Below are 15,952 nucleotides of genomic sequence, written 5' to 3' on the forward strand. Positions count from 1 at the left end.
AGAGAACAGAATTCAACACTTTGTACCGAAAGGAGCGTAGATACGGTTCATTAGCAGTCCTCACTGGCAGCAGAAATGCCTTTGAAACTTGCTTGTCATCAAGGCTAAATTCTTTCTTTAGTTTGACCCATTTACTTGGCTTTTCCAATTTTTGTTTTATAGGAAACCAATAGTCAGTCACATTAGCGCTTGCCTTTACTGTGCTACGCAATGTAAGAAGATTGGAAAAAAATAAGCAATGATTATCAACACAATATTTAGATTAATAAATTTCTACGTGACTGAGACTGCCCTTCCGTCCAAAAGTTTTCGTTGCCGTTGCCGTCGTGGTTTGCTTGAGCTCCCTAATGTCCGGAAAGTTAGAACACACGGGTAACTGGGAGCGTAGGGCGGTGTTTCGTAAGACATTTCCGTAAAGTCAAATTTATAATCATATCACCTTTGTGGGATAACTTTGTGGGATGATTTGTTTCTCCGCCTCTTTCAGCGTAATTCCGAGAGTAGTTAACGCAATTTTCCTGTGTTTTTTTTTCCTTTGGTGACATCAGACAGTAAGTGTTTCTGATTTTCGCGAGTGTATAATTTCCAGCTAGAACTGATACGAAAAGTAAGTGTTCCATGAGTGGTGAATTCAATGTTTGGGCGTTAACAGGGTCTGAAGACAGATGTCAGCGAGGCATCAATTCTAAACCAAAGCCGGTTGTTCACTGCATCACATGACTAAAAAATAAATGTATTATGGTTATGTTTGACAAAGGGAAATTGTGACAGGCGAGAGAGTTTACAAAACTGTTCAGCTACGTATATACCAGCCCAAAGGGAAATAAATAGACGGCTTTCTTGCCAATTTCGAATTAAAAACTGACTCTTCGTACATCACTTGCACAAAAAAGTGACTTGACTCAGCTCGAAAGCTCATTTCAAGAGCACCGCTTTAAAAATTGCAAATGAGCCAACGGATAATAAAGTTATAAAATTGACAGTGGATCAGCAATTAAATCTCTTGACTGAATTAAGACATTGCCAAAGAGTCAGGTGATCAGAATAAATAATACATCCACTATGAGATATTGTCTTGATGTCAAAATTTACAATATTTATTGCCAAATTTTCATCTTTCGCATATAAAAATATACGAGAAAGAATGTAGCAACTAAGTATTGAATGTTTCATACTTTTAAGTGGAAAAAATATTAAACGTAAGATTTATTTTGTCAAATCACTCGGATTGTGGGCTGAAATAGCGCCACAAAACACCAGCAACAGATTGTTTTCAGTCGTGACTAAAGCTGACTCTATGCATTGTTAAAGAGGAGGGTGGGTAGAAGAAATGTACAATTTGCAAGCTCTTTGCGGCGTTCTTATTGGAAAAGGTCAAAGAAAAGAATTGGATTCACGTGTTTGAAAACTTTGCTTAAGTTCAATCTTGACACCAAAATTGCAGTACATGTTCAAGAAGGGAAATCGATGCCCCAAAATAACCATTACGTTTGATTTAGGAATTCTGGCTTTATAAATTACCCACAGACAAATTGTAAGAACTGTTCTTGTGGCATATTGTGTAGATTTCATCTCGATACAGTCCCTTTTTTAGAGCATTAAATGAAGCGGCTGCAATTTGTGGCAGCTCGACTTAGCATTTTTTATTAAAAAAAAAACTAAATGACGACTAAGAAGTTCAACGAGAAAAATGGGAAAAAAATTCCAAAGTAATAACAGGAGTGCGAATTTAATTCCTTGCATGGTACAGTCACATGAAAAATGATAAGGAAAAACAGTACTTTTGTTTTAAGCGTCCTGTACAAAAAAGGTTGTGATGTTCTTAACTGGTGATTTATAGAAGAAAAAGTGAGAAACTTGTTGAACTGTAATTTAGAGGTGGATTGTTTATAAATTCAAGAGAAAGATATCTTTACGATTTCGGAGCAAACGAAGATGTGATTTTCCAGCATTCGCTCCGCTCCAGTTTTCAGGTATTGTTCCTAGAAAGCGATAACAAATTCAAGTAAAAAAGTCGTTCATCACTGAAACGTGTTATGTCGATTATAGAAATGAACTCTATTATTTCCAAGAAATAGTGATCGACAGCTCATTTCTCCTTTCTGCAGATGATGAGAATTTCAATTAATAATTTCAGTTAATTACAATAATATTAATTTCAACAAGATGATGAGAAGAAAGGAAGTCATCAACTTTGGATCATTGTCTTGATGGAACAGTGAATAGGCCATTTTCGAGTTTACCTTGTCCTTCTGTTTGAAAACGAGTTCTCGTGCAAAACCACTCTTGCGGTGGAAGGCAAATTTCACTCTCGATTTCTGATTTTTTCCTTATTTCTTTCTGTACAGTGACATTAAAAAATAAGATGTTCAATACGCAGACACGTGAGTTAAGTTATAATTATCCATTTCCAGCGTTCAATAGTGTTGCCCACTTTGTTGCAAAAGTAAACAAGAAGTAAAGTTATATTATTCCATAATGAGGATTAGTTCTCGATTTTCCATTACTTTATTGTAACCAGAAATAATTTGGCAACACTCTGTTAAAAATGCTGCGGAATAGCTTAAGGTATTTTAAAATTATTCAGTACCTTTAAGATTCCTGGAAAGAATATAGCCTAGAATAATAAAATATTTCTGTTTGTCGTGAATGGATATTAAATTTTCCAGTTAGTACCGATAAAAAGTGGTAACTCCATACATGTTTGGAGCGTTTCTAGCTACGGTCTTCAGAGAGGTGTCGTCGAGGCATCAAATTCCCCAACAAACCCGTTCTCTATATAAAAGGACTTACTATACACGACAAGTTCAGTGATAAAATAAACGCACTCTGTTTAATATGTCTGACAGTGGGAAACTGACAAGCGAGATAGTTTACAAATCTGATTTTGCCATCAGTCTCCAAAACGAAATAGAGCTTTTTGTCTACCAATTTTGAGTTTAAAATATGTTTCTTCACACTTCAGTTACACAAATAAACAGGAATTTGAGGTTCACTTAAAGAATGGCTTGATTTAGCTCGAAAGATCATTTCATGGGCACTTTATAGAATAGTAAATGAGTCAAGTTGAATGCTTTGTCTTACGGATAAAAAAGGTTTAAAATTGACAGGGGAAAAGCAATGTGGTCGTCACGTAGAAAATAGCGGCAAGGTAGAACTGAATGAACTTTTCGATTCTCAAGAACTAAAAATCAACAAACAATTTCTCCTAGCTGTCTTAAAACATTCTCAAAAAGTCAAGTGATGAGAATAAAGAAATAAAGAAACTGTATAGGATGTTGTCTTGATATCAAATCTGACAACATTGCCGAATTTTCTAGTATAAGTTTAGTCAGTGTATCCATGGATACCATGTGTGTTCCTTGCTGTTTTGAAGGTAGCTGAAGTAGATCTACAGTTCTTATTCATTTTAGCATAACACGTTGTTAACTTGACTTTCTATAGAATGATAATAGAATCCTGGTTAACGGATTTTGTGATAAAGTAGCACCCAAATATTGATGGCAACCTATCAAACCTAAACGATACGAATAGCTTGTGTATATGAAAAGAAATTAAAGAAAGAAAAAACTTGACATAGAGATTTGAAATTTTTGCGCTCATTCTTGTTAACCCAGTACAGTTGGTAAATTAGCATATAACGTCTCAGTGCACGTATTTTCAATTGTCTAGATAGCACTTACACTTGCCTTCTAACTGATCAATAATGATAATTCTTGTCAACAGGATCACAGAGATTAGACGGAACCGTTAAGAAAATGGGCTGCAGCACTGATCAATATTAAATTCAACCACCTTAAAATAAAATGTTAAAAAAGGAGGTGAGCAAGTCTTCGAAAAGAGTTATGTGACTTTTTGGAAAAACATTACTAAATTTTTGAAAACTATTTAAGCAATAAACAAGACTTGCAAGGTAGCTTTCATCAGCATTTTCTTCTTTAAAACAATGTGAATCAAAGTACAGTACTTAAGTGAAATTTCGCAAAGCCTTTCCTTATGTTAAGAAGGTGTAAGGGCCAATTAAAGGACTCACAAAAAAGAGCTCTTGAAACCTTCTACAACATTAGATCATTCAATAACGAAAAAAAGGATGTATAAACAAGCCGCAAACTAAGTTTGCGGCCAAATCTTGTGTCCTTGTCCATTACTTAAAAACTTAAACAAAGTGTGTTACTAAATAAAGATCTTAACCCCCCACCCCCACCCCCACCACCCCCAAATGATCTCAGCAGGTCAATCCAACAAATCACAACATTGTTCTACGCAACATGTTGCGCGCGCTTGGCCACCCTCTTGAGACCTCTTCAGATATATTACGAACTGATGGCTCATACTTGACAAAAACACCAAACACGTCGCAACAGGGTGGCCAAACGCACACAACATGTTCGGAGGAGGTAGCAGGGAGCAAGATGACTCTTTTTCCCTCCTTGCTCCTCCCCAGAGGAGGTAGCAGGGAGCAAGATGACTCTTTTTCCCTCCTTGCTCCTCCCCAGAGGAGGTAGCAGGGAGCAAGATGACTCTTTTTCCCTCCTTGCTCCTCCCCAGAGGAGGTAGCAGGGAGCAAGATGACTCTTTTTCCCTCCTTGCTCCTCCCCAGAGGAGGTAGCAGGGAGCAAGATGACTCTTTTTCCCTCCTTGCTCCTCCCCAGAGGAGGTAGCAGGGAGCAAGATGACTCTTTTTCCCTCCTTGCTCCTCCCCAGAGGAGGTAGCAGGGAGCAAGATGACTCTTTTTCCCTCCTTGCTCCTCCCCAGAGGAGGTAGCAGGGAGCAAGATGACTCTTTTTCCCTCCTTGCTCCTCCCCAGAGGAGGTAGCAGGGAGCAAGATGACTCTTTTTCCCTCCTTGCTCCTCCCCAGAGGAGGTAGCAGGGAGCAAGATGACTCTTTTTCCCTCCTTGCTCCTCCCCAGAGGAGGTAGCAGGGAGCAAGATGACTCTTTTTCCCTCCTTGCTCCTCCCCAGAGGAGGTAGCAGGGAGCAAGATGACTCTTTTTCCCTCCTTGCTCCTCCCCAGAGGAGGTAGCAGGGAGCAAGATGACTCTTTTTCCCTCCTTGCTCCTCCCCAGAGGAGGTAGCAGGGAGCAAGATGACTCTTTTTCCCTCCTTGCTCCTCCCCAGAGGAGGTAGCAGGGAGCAAGATGACTCTTTTTCCCTCCTTGCTCCTCCCCAGAGGAGGTAGCAGGGAGCAAGATGACTCTTTTTCCCTCCTTGCTCCTCCCCAGAGGAGGTAGCAGGGAGCAAGATGACTCTTTTTCCCTCCTTGCTCCTCCCCAGAGGAGGTAGCAGGGAGCAAGATGACTCTTTTTCCCTCCTTGCTCCTCCCCAGAGGAGGTAGCAGGGAGCAAGATGACTCTTTTTCCCTCCTTGCTCCTCCCCAGAGGAGGTAGCAGGGAGCAAGATGACTCTTTTTCCCTCCTTGCTCCTCCCCAGAGGAGGTAGCAGGGAGCAAGATGACTCTTTTTCCCTCCTTGCTCCTCCCCAGAGGAGGTAGCAGGGAGCAAGATGACTCTTTTTCCCTCCTTGCTCCTCCCCAGAGGAGGTAGCAGGGAGCAAGATGACTCTTTTTCCCTCCTTGCTCCTCCCCAGAGGAGGTAGCAGGGAGCAAGATGACTCTTTTTCCCTCCTTGCTCCTCCCCAGAGGAGGTAGCAGGGAGCAAGATGACTCTTTTTCCCTCCTTGCTCCTCCCCAGAGGAGGTAGCAGGGAGCAAGATGACTCTTTTTCCCTCCTTGCTCCTCCCCAGAGGAGGTAGCAGGGAGCAAGATGACTCTTTTTCCCTCCTTGCTCCTCCCCAGAGGAGGTAGCAGGGAGCAAGATGACTCTTTTTCCCTCCTTGCTCCTCCCCAGAGGAGGTAGCAGGGAGCAAGATGACTCTTTTTCCCTCCTTGCTCCTCCCCAGAGGAGGTAGCAGGGAGCAAGATGACTCTTTTTCCCTCCTTGCTCCTCCCCAGAGGAGGTAGCAGGGAGCAAGATGACTCTTTTTCCCTCCTTGCTCCTCCCCAGAGGAGGTAGCAGGGAGCAAGATGACTCTTTTTCCCTCCTTGCTCCTCCCCAGAGGAGGTAGCAGGGAGCAAGATGACTCTTTTTCCCTCCTTGCTCCTCCCCAGAGGAGGTAGCAGGGAGCAAGATGACTCTTTTTCCCTCCTTGCTCCTCCCCAGAGGAGGTAGCAGGGAGCAAGATGACTCTTTTTCCCTCCTTGCTCCTCCCCAGAGGAGGTAGCAGGGAGCAAGATGACTCTTTTTCCCTCCTTGCTCCTCCCCAGAGGAGGTAGCAGGGAGCAAGATGACTCTTTTTCCCTCCTTGCTCCTCCCCAGAGGAGGTAGCAGGGAGCAAGATGACTCTTTTTCCCTCCTTGCTCCTCCCCAGAGGAGGTAGCAGGGAGCAAGATGACTCTTTTTCCCTCCTTGCTCCTCCCCAGAGGAGGTAGCAGGGAGCAAGATGACTCTTTTTCCCTCCTTGCTCCTCCCCAGAGGAGGTAGCAGGGAGCAAGATGACTCTTTTTCCCTCCTTGCTCCTCCCCAGAGGAGGTAGCAGGGAGCAAGATGACTCTTTTTCCCTCCTTGCTCCTCCCCAGAGGAGGTAGCAGGGAGCAAGATGACTCTTTTTCCCTCCTTGCTCCTCCCCAGAGGAGGTAGCAGGGAGCAAGATGACTCTTTTTCCCTCCTTGCTCCTCCCCAGAGGAGGTAGCAGGGAGCAAGATGACTCTTTTTCCCTCCTTGCTCCTCCCCAGAGGAGGTAGCAGGGAGCAAGATGACTCTTTTTCCCTCCTTGCTCCTCCCCAGAGGAGGTAGCAGGGAGCAAGATGACTCTTTTTCCCTCCTTGCTCCTCCCCAGAGGAGGTAGCAGGGAGCAAGATGACTCTTTTTCCCTCCTTGCTCCTCCCCAGAGGAGGTAGCAGGGAGCAAGATGACTCTTTTTCCCTCCTTGCTCCTCCCCAGAGGAGGTAGCAGGGAGCAAGATGACTCTTTTTCCCTCCTTGCTCCTCCCCAGAGGAGGTAGCAGGGAGCAAGATGACTCTTTTTCCCTCCTTGCTCCTCCCCAGAGGAGGTAGCAGGGAGCAAGATGACTCTTTTTCCCTCCTTGCTCCTCCCCAGAGGAGGTAGCAGGGAGCAAGATGACTCTTTTTCCCTCCTTGCTCCTCCCCAGAGGAGGTAGCAGGGAGCAAGATGACTCTTTTTCCCTCCTTGCTCCTCCCCAGAGGAGGTAGCAGGGAGCAAGATGACTCTTTTTCCCTCCTTGCTCCTCCCCAGAGGAGGTAGCAGGGAGCAAGATGACTCTTTTTCCCTCCTTGCTCCTCCCCAGAGGAGGTAGCAGGGAGCAAGATGACTCTTTTTCCCTCCTTGCTCCTCCCCAGAGGAGGTAGCAGGGAGCAAGATGACTCTTCCCATCGTTAATTTATTCATATATTCAATTTAGGTGATGACTCTAGAAATCGTAAAAAACAAGGTGGAAATGCTTTTATTAATAACAGTGATTATCCGTTACCCTGCTTGGAAGGAGAATTACTTTGCATTTAAATTTAGTTGAATCCGAGATACACTTTCTCTTCCCAAAGCGGAGCGCAATGCCTTTAGAAAATCGTCAGTGAGAGATACCCCTACACGATATTTTGGGCACATTGGTTTATCTTTTGGCCAAAAATCCCCACTATCTTACCGGGGAATACTGTTTGAAGAGCATAATTTCTGTTCCTCAAACCTCCACTCCACTGAATGAAACAATCGCGCGTGAGGAATAAAGTTTTTCTACAATCCTCTTCTTTCCTAGGAAGGAGATTTGGAGGGAAGTGTATGTCTTAACCATAATCTCTTAATCTTTTCTTTAAAAGTCAAAAGTGGTTACATTTTCAGTAAAACTTCCTCCCAAAGTAATTTTCTTTAAGATGGTCAAGGTTTAGGAAATGGCTGAAAGACTAGACTGCTTATTTATGCCCATAGTGTCGACACAGTGTAGTTTAGTCTTACCGCTACTTCTTAACCTCTAACCCTCTCAGAGAAAAGTACTTTGGGAGGAAGTCTACCTCATACTACAACCCCTTTTTGAACTTTAAAGGACGAGTGGAGGATTATGGATGAGAGTTAAACTTCCTCTCCGAATATTCTCTCTAGGAAAGTAAAGGATTATGGACGAGGTTTAATCCTCCTTCGCGATTGTTTCAATCAGGGGAGCGGGGGTTTTGGGGGACAGGAATTAGGACTCTTCGAACAATCTTTCCCTGTAAGATGGTGGGGGATTTTTGGCCGAAAATAAACTACTGTGCACAATGGCTTGTGTAGGGGTATCTCACGATTTTTTTTTATCTGACGATTTTTTTCTGGCATTGCCCTCTGCTTTGGGAATGAGTAATGTTCATTGGATAAAACTGAATTTAAACGCAAAGTAAAGGACAACGACACATGTTTAACCGCACTCACCTTTCTGGTTCTGCGGCATATTTTTTTCTACAGTTATTTTCTAAATAATATTTTATCACAGGAAGGTGTAAGAGCTTATTGGAGTCTAGTCTTTAATTTGCTTTTTGCACCTTCCTTACATCAGCTAAGTTTACTTTCGTTATTTGCGAAAATCTCTATCTTTTTATTCTTCCCTCATACAGACTTAATATTATATATATTCACGTCAGCTTCATTTGTTATTCAACTATTCCATCGTAACTTACTCTGAGGATCAACAGATTTACGATAAACGGAGTACAGGTGCTTTTCTTAAAGTTTATTTCCAAGCTCAAAGAGAATTTATTTGAAAGTGTTTCTGCATTTGTCTTTTAGCCAGTTGTTCGCTGTGGTGTATCATTGTTCACTTTCTTTACTATTCCTCAGGCTACCTGTTGATCGAATCAAATATTAACAGTTCATCAGAATGTGTCACGCAGAATCAACATGTATTATTATGCGATGAACTGTCGGAGTGAGGGTGCTGCTGCGATACTCTCCTACTTGTTCTATATTTTCTTTCCAAATAAAACTTACGGTACTTACATACATAATGAAATGTTCACAAGGTAACGCTAGCTTTTGGCATCAGAAAAAAATAAACAAGTACTAAGCAAAATGAACTAGTCGTTTAAGTATAGAACTCTTACTAAATGATTGCCAATTAAATCTCTACACTTTAAAACGTCACCATAGTGTTATCGAGCGCAGAATGAACTGTCTTTTGAGTCCATCTTTCAGCTTTGTCCGAACGATTATCAGTTTTTTTTTTTTCTAAAATTGCGAGTGCTGTGACGGCAAATGGCCTTGTTTCACTGAGCCTTCTGGAGAATTTGATTATCCGTTCAATATTTCTAAATCCTCTTCCGAAACTTCGGTGAGACGAGAAAAAATGTCCCTGTTTTGCAGACAATCTTCAACCACTGAATAGTAATGGATGATCGTACAAGATATACCTTAGCCAATCAGAATGCAGTATTGCATTAGTATAATCCGGTAGACTTGTACTAATGATAAACAGATTACTGTACCGTTGTCAAGCACAATAACTGTTGGTTATTAATTCTTACATAATGATCAAGAGTGATCACAATAAAACGTTTTCATGAAATCATTATGAAGAATGATTGACTTTGTGAATTCTTTTGTTAGAAAACATTTCTGGACCTAGAAATGTTAAAGTTAAAATTGTAAATTTCATTTTCATTAAGCCCTTCTCCGCTGTGTTAATACTTGGTTGGATTATCGCTTACAGAAAACAGCACCTCTTGTCAAAGATGGTTTTTTATGTTTTTGGTATCCTTAAAGGGACACAGTCAGCTTTGGGACCGCGCTGACCTGGACACTAGTTTTCTCACTTTGAAAAAGTGTATCATGTTTGGTTAAAAAACAGTATGGATCGTGTCTCTGTGATATGCAAATTAACTATGAAATCAAATGGTATCTAATGCGCATGTGCTCCAGCTGACTGTGTCCCTTTAACTTTTAATTGAGTACCACTGATTCATGCTTCCAAAGTATTGATATTATTGATCAAAGAACGTAAAACCGAAAAATCAAAAACAAAGCCTCTGCAATCTTTTCAAGGCACTGGACGTTTTTTTTAAGCTTTTCGAAATATATGAATTGATTATGTGGTTCTCAAACCTTTTTATCAGCCTAGTGTCTTTGTCAGTAGTCCGACATCACCAAGTCCAATTACATCCTTTACAGGGACAGGATCCGGTACTTCTTTTTTTATTAGGTTACGTCGGTCCTTGCAAATTGACCTTGTGTTTTCACTGCTTACCAAAGCGTCGCTTTTTCAACTATCAGAAACCATAGTACACTCGCCTGCCAAGGAGTTGAAAAACAAATATTGCTTCGGAAACAACATCAAAACTCGATCTGCTATTACCGACCAGCTAAGAAATAGACTTACAAATGCGGGGTAAAAATACAGCCTTTATCAGCAATGATGTGAAATGATTTCCTGCTGCAAATTATTAACGACCTGTTAACATGTCCACGACTAAATTTCCTCACGGTTACGTGTTTGATTCTCGGTTCCAGTTTCTTATAGGTCATCGATACAATTTCAAGCATATCCTTAAGACAGTTGCATTTGTTCAAATCATCGTTAATAGAGGGAATGGTTAAGAATCCCACCAAACATCAAAAAAGCAAACAAACAGGCTAACAAGAGTCATGTTGAAAGGTCTTTGACCCTGTACATCTTTTTTGTTTTATGCTCCTAGACTGTGCATGAATTACGTAATCGCAATGTTTCTATTGGTTAGTTGTATGAGCACACATAACCACTTTTTGGATTTTTCCAGATTTTGTGCAGGGTCAACCTCCCCCCCCCCCCCCCCCACCCCCTCCCCCGCCCCAAACAGCCAACAAAAACATACAACAAAGAAATTTGCCATGATTCATAACCATTTCCCTTTATTAACCATGTTCAAATGTATTGTGTTTAAGTACTTTCTTATCTCACTTTAATTATTGCCAATGCGTCTCGAAATAGTATTTAGGTCAATGCTCTTTCCAGTATCTTGATAAAGTGAAAACAATGGAAACTGACGCAGGTCAATATAAATAACTAAACTTGGTAACTCCTTGTTTAAACAATCAGGGAACGTTTTGTTGTGTCAATTAGTTCACTGCTTTTCTTGACGTTCCTGTGGCAAACAAGCACACTCAAAGGTGTTTTATGAATTTGGGTGTACCTTTCTAAGCTCAAGTTTATGTTTTAGAGATTGCTTTGGCTTTTACAAAGTCTTATTTAAAAAAAAAATTTGAATCACCATATTTTTTAGTATTTTCAAACTTTTTGACATATTTGCAAAATTTTGAAATCCAAGATGGAGGTCCTTTTCAAAAGCACGATATCATTTTTACCTGACAAGTTATTGCACGAAAATTAACATTCCTAGATGATTAATCACCACATACTGCATATATCTTTTATTACTATACAGCATTTATAATTTGATGAACATGGAAAGGGACACTCAGTTAACCTTCACCCTTTGCATGTTCTAAAATTTGTTTCATTTTAAGAACTCCATATAAAAGATGAAAAGGATAGACGAATATGATTAATATTCAAAAGGTTTGTTCAAAAGTTCCAAAGCAAAAATTAAACCTTAATGATAATTATGTCTTGAAACCTTTCCTCAGCAATACTGATTGTAAATACTTCTTGTGAAATCACGGTTCCGATCCTGCACTGAGACTAGTTTCTAACTTATGATAATAACGTTTTTCAATGCAATAACTTTGAACTAATCTTCCCTATGTCGAATCGATGTGAAAATTATACACTGAGTTGCTAAAATGAGTTTAGATCAGGAGTCATAATCGGGGACGACGGAGACCGTAAGCACGCGCCATTTCTAGTATTGGGGCTGTCCCTATGATATGGGACAATTTTTCTATTTTTAGAACAAATTGCGCCATCGTGTAAGGAAAGCGCGCGTACATGCTGCGAGGATTTTTGCGGTTGTAGCGCGGGGAAAACGGCATCCGAAATTACCGATATGTTTTATGCTTTTGGCCCACAACTCAATACGTTTATGTCTGTTGGAATTTTGTTTAATTATTTTCGTCGTAAGCTGCTCCAATTCGACTGAAGTAAGACAATGCCGAATTTAGGTATGTCCCGTTTTATATCACTCAGACCAAGTTGCGTACCGCTGCTTCTTTTACAAGAGTTCCACTTTACTCCACTGTAAATTTCAGATACGCTGAAGATTAACAGCTTTTCCGTAACACAGCAAAAAAACTAGTTGGAAAAATTTGGATATTGCAGCGTTTTAGGACTTCAAAGTTTCCCTCCTCTTGCCACACGCTTGCTGGGATTTCGCCAGAGTCTATCACAACCGAAAAGTAGTAAAAAATTGCAAGTTTGCATTTCGCCTGAATTGTAAGCAACACTTGATATTTCATCAAGGCCCAATAAGTTTACGTCTGTAGATACGGCGAGGCTTTGTTTGTGTAAAAATTCAACAAATTGTCTGTTGTCGATGAATAAGAGCGCCCGCCGATGCGTGTTTTGTACAGTCAGTAAACATGACAAATTGGACTTCCGCAATAATATCTCTAGTTTTTAAATATGTTCAAGGTTGATAAATGTTTGAGAACATATTAAACTGCTTAGCTGAAAATATATGAACACAGCAGGAATAATCAGCAAAATTACGATGACGCTTTCTTTAATCAACTCGAATAACGATTTCGATTTTGTTGGCTGAGTTATCAAAACTCCTTGTCTATTTTATTTTCGCAGCTGTGTAAAATTTCACTACCTTGAAGAAACACACACGATAGTAGCCTTTTGGCGTTGGTGAAAATTGTTGCAGAATCTCAGCACAAAAGATAACGAAAGAAATCTTTGTCAAGATTTGTTGCCCATTAGCTACAACACCGACTCGGACTTTAAAGTGCACGCCCTGGAGCTACTTGTACGTGTCGGACTTTCCTTCCAAAAACTTTTGCAAACTTGCCAAACGAGCAGAAATAATAAGAAACTATCAAAAACAGGTTTTGGTTATGATTAAGCACTGTTTGAGAAATTCACAAATTACCTCGATACCAGCGTAGAGAGATTTCTTACATCAACTTTATTCTTTAGACAACATCCACGCGAGAACCCACGGCATGTGCGTGGATCCGCGCGGATGTATGTCGTCAGGGTGGCGCAATTTGTTCTAAACATAGCCAACGTGCTCCATATCATTAGGTGCGCGCAGATCCAGAGACTTACGGTCTCCGTTCCCGGTTATGGCTCCTGCTTAGATTAAAGATTGTTTATTTATTATGGAAAACGACATTCCAAGGAAGCGGGAGACTGCGCGTGTAGCAATTAACATACTATGTAAATTCAAAGCTTTCTACAGTTTTCGATTCTATTTTATCTATTTCCATTTCATTACTACATTTCATATGTGTAAACAGTAGTTTTGGCACCTTTTGACCTGTGTATATTACTTGTTTTATTTATCTATTTTTCTCTGGGTCCATTTTTTTCTTTTTGCTGTTTGTTTCAAAATGTATCGACCATTACTTCAATTTATCATTTCAGCTACCCTGCGAGACTAGCGTCACATATTTATTCTAGCTGGAATGTTATTTGTTTATTGTTTGCTTGAATACTGACACAAAAACTTTATTCACATGCAACAAACTGTTGTTTTCTTGAGAAAAAGAAAATACTCAAGGTACACTTTGAAATCTATGTCAGTGAAACATCGCTACATCGAAAACATGACATTTCTCTCAAGGCTTGAGCCCACTTGTGCCCGGACACATGCAAGTACGTATCGAAACCAAACAACGCTCGTAAATATTTTCAGCCACCTGAAAAATTAATTCTGTTTTCTCTGTTCTAAACGTTAATTTTCCATATTAAATGGTGTAGCAAGACACTAATTTGCCCTAGGCGATGATATTTTTTCATTCACCTCCATGTTTAACACTGTACTTATATCAGTTACACAGACGAAAAAGTAGGGCATGTTTATATAGATTTTGGTCAAGCTTCGAACATTGATCACCAAAAAATGATCGTGTTTGCCAAAGCGCAATTAGAATTGTCATGCCGATAAAGTCATGAGCTCTATTAGTCGTTATAAATTAAGTTGCTGTTCGTTCTTGAATGCCTGGCAATACTATTTTAAAACAAATTTGATTTTGAGCAATTCGCTCTCTAAATGAATCACCTTTAAAGTTCATTTGTGGCCTCGTATAAGGAAAGCATTGTTCGCACTGCAAATTATCATTGTACTATTAAACTGGAATTGTTCTCGTAAATTGTCGTACATGGTTCTCTGTCTGCAACATAAGAGGATCACTTCCTTAAACAGTCTTCGTTCGCAAAGCCAAGCCGAGAGTAAGCTGAAATGCCACTTTAGAATCTTTGTTTTTCACAATGTTTATATCAAAATAAATTTGTAACAATTACTAGTACCACCACCACGTTTTTATTCTGTTAAATTTGAATTCAAAATGTCAGGAAAAAGCACTTCAATTTTACATTGCGGAGAATATTGGTCCGTTTCAAGTTGTCCTTTAAAATAATAAATTGCGATGTTCAACCTTTCACTTCAGTCTCGTACTCAAAATATTAATTTTCCGGATTGATTGTCATACATTTCTTTTGTTCTTAGTTTATGAATTTGGTAACATTGCCTTTGTAACATACTTGACAACGCAACGAGGTACGATGAGGTTATATTTTGATCACTCTTGGACTGAATCCGTTAATGATAAACGACTAGAGAAACAAGAAAACGACTTATCTGAAGTAAGATATTTACAGGCCAGGGTCCAAGAGCCAGTACACTGCAATCCAAAATGACTACATATTTCTTTGAAATTGCATTTAACCTAGAAAGAAAGGAAACATCAGCAAAATAGCTGGTTAATATTGATTGTATCACTTAACACTTACTGTTTTCACAATGTTCTTACGAAAGTTATAATTATTAACACCAGCATGTTGTTTTATTCTGTTAACTTTGATTCCATTATGTCACTGGACAAGTCTCCAATCCTCAAGTAAAATTCTTCTTACTAGTTACAATATATCCTGATTGCAATATTTTCTCTCCAACTGAGATACTTATAACAAGGGTCAGGAAGGCATTTATATGGTCACCCTTTGGACTGAAACCGTTCAATGGTAAACAGAGAACAAAACGACTTACCTGAAAAAAGGTGTTTTCAATGGCTGTCAACTTGAACCAGGCTTCAAAAGCTTACACACTTTGATCCAGCATGGCTACACTTTCCATTGAAACGATGTTTGCATTCAACCTGCTGATAAGAAGAGCAAAAGACAACAAGTTAAATTACTTTTCAACGATTATAGGATCTCCAGTTGTGCTAATTTCGAATATTTGCCCCTAAATACACATTTACAGTGCTTTTCTAAAGCATTACTTTGTTGAAATTGATGAACAAATCTCTCGCAATCGTGTTACTTTTAAGAATTCGTTCGGACATCAGAACAATTCCTCGTTGCCCAACCGGTATCCAAGAGTTTATGGGTTCGAATCCCGTCACGAACTGAGATGTTCAATACTTTGTCCCACGCTCACCACAGGATCAAAATTTAATCTTTCACTACTTCCGATTAGATTTCTCTACAGGATACTTGGAATGACACAGTTATTAAAGTGGTCGACGACAAATTCAAGTAAAATAAGGAAAGGGTGAACTTATCTGAATTAAGATTTTTCCAATATGTCATAGTGCACCAGCGTTCAAGAATTACACACTGCAATCCAAAATGGCCGCACTTTCTCTTCAATATCCGAGTTCACCTGGCAGAAAGGGAGGTTAAACATAAAACAAACTATTTTTTTCACCAGCAAATTCGAGACGTGTTTATAAATTTAATAACAGACAATTCTGTAGTGACTTCTTAAAGCAGGTATCAATACTGTATGGTAAAATTATTTAAGAAAACACTAAATTTTTGTTGGCTGGCAAATCTGAAACAAACTTCCTGGTTCTGCCTAGGAAATTAAA

At 39.8% G+C, this 15,952-nt stretch overlaps 1 protein-coding gene and 1 long non-coding RNA gene across 2 annotated transcripts; both read right to left on the bottom strand.

The window, feature by feature from the left end:
* Positions 1-4,233: 4,233 nt before the first annotated feature.
* Positions 4,234-7,405, bottom strand: LOC149098153 (uncharacterized). Its single transcript, XM_089277337.1, has 2 exons — positions 7,382-7,405; positions 4,234-6,246 (listed from the first exon to the last, which is right to left on the bottom strand). The coding sequence occupies exons 1-2, from the start codon at positions 7,403-7,405 to the stop codon at positions 4,234-4,236; spliced, it is 2,037 nt and encodes a 678-aa protein (XP_089133463.1).
* A 1,294-nt stretch (positions 7,406-8,699) lies between these two features.
* Positions 8,700-15,738, bottom strand: LOC149098154 (uncharacterized). The gene is made up of 3 exons (XR_016203782.1): positions 15,127-15,738; positions 14,737-14,806; positions 8,700-8,826 (listed from the first exon to the last, which is right to left on the bottom strand). It is a non-coding gene; the product is annotated as an uncharacterized LOC149098154 (long non-coding RNA).
* Positions 15,739-15,952: the final 214 nt, after the last annotated feature.

The sequence above is a fragment of the Orbicella faveolata genome, unplaced genomic scaffold (genome assembly GCF_042242905.1).
Source record: "Orbicella faveolata isolate gen_17 unplaced genomic scaffold, um_ofav_v1 contig_46, whole genome shotgun sequence".
Classification (NCBI taxonomy): Eukaryota; Metazoa; Cnidaria; class Anthozoa; order Scleractinia; family Merulinidae; genus Orbicella; species Orbicella faveolata.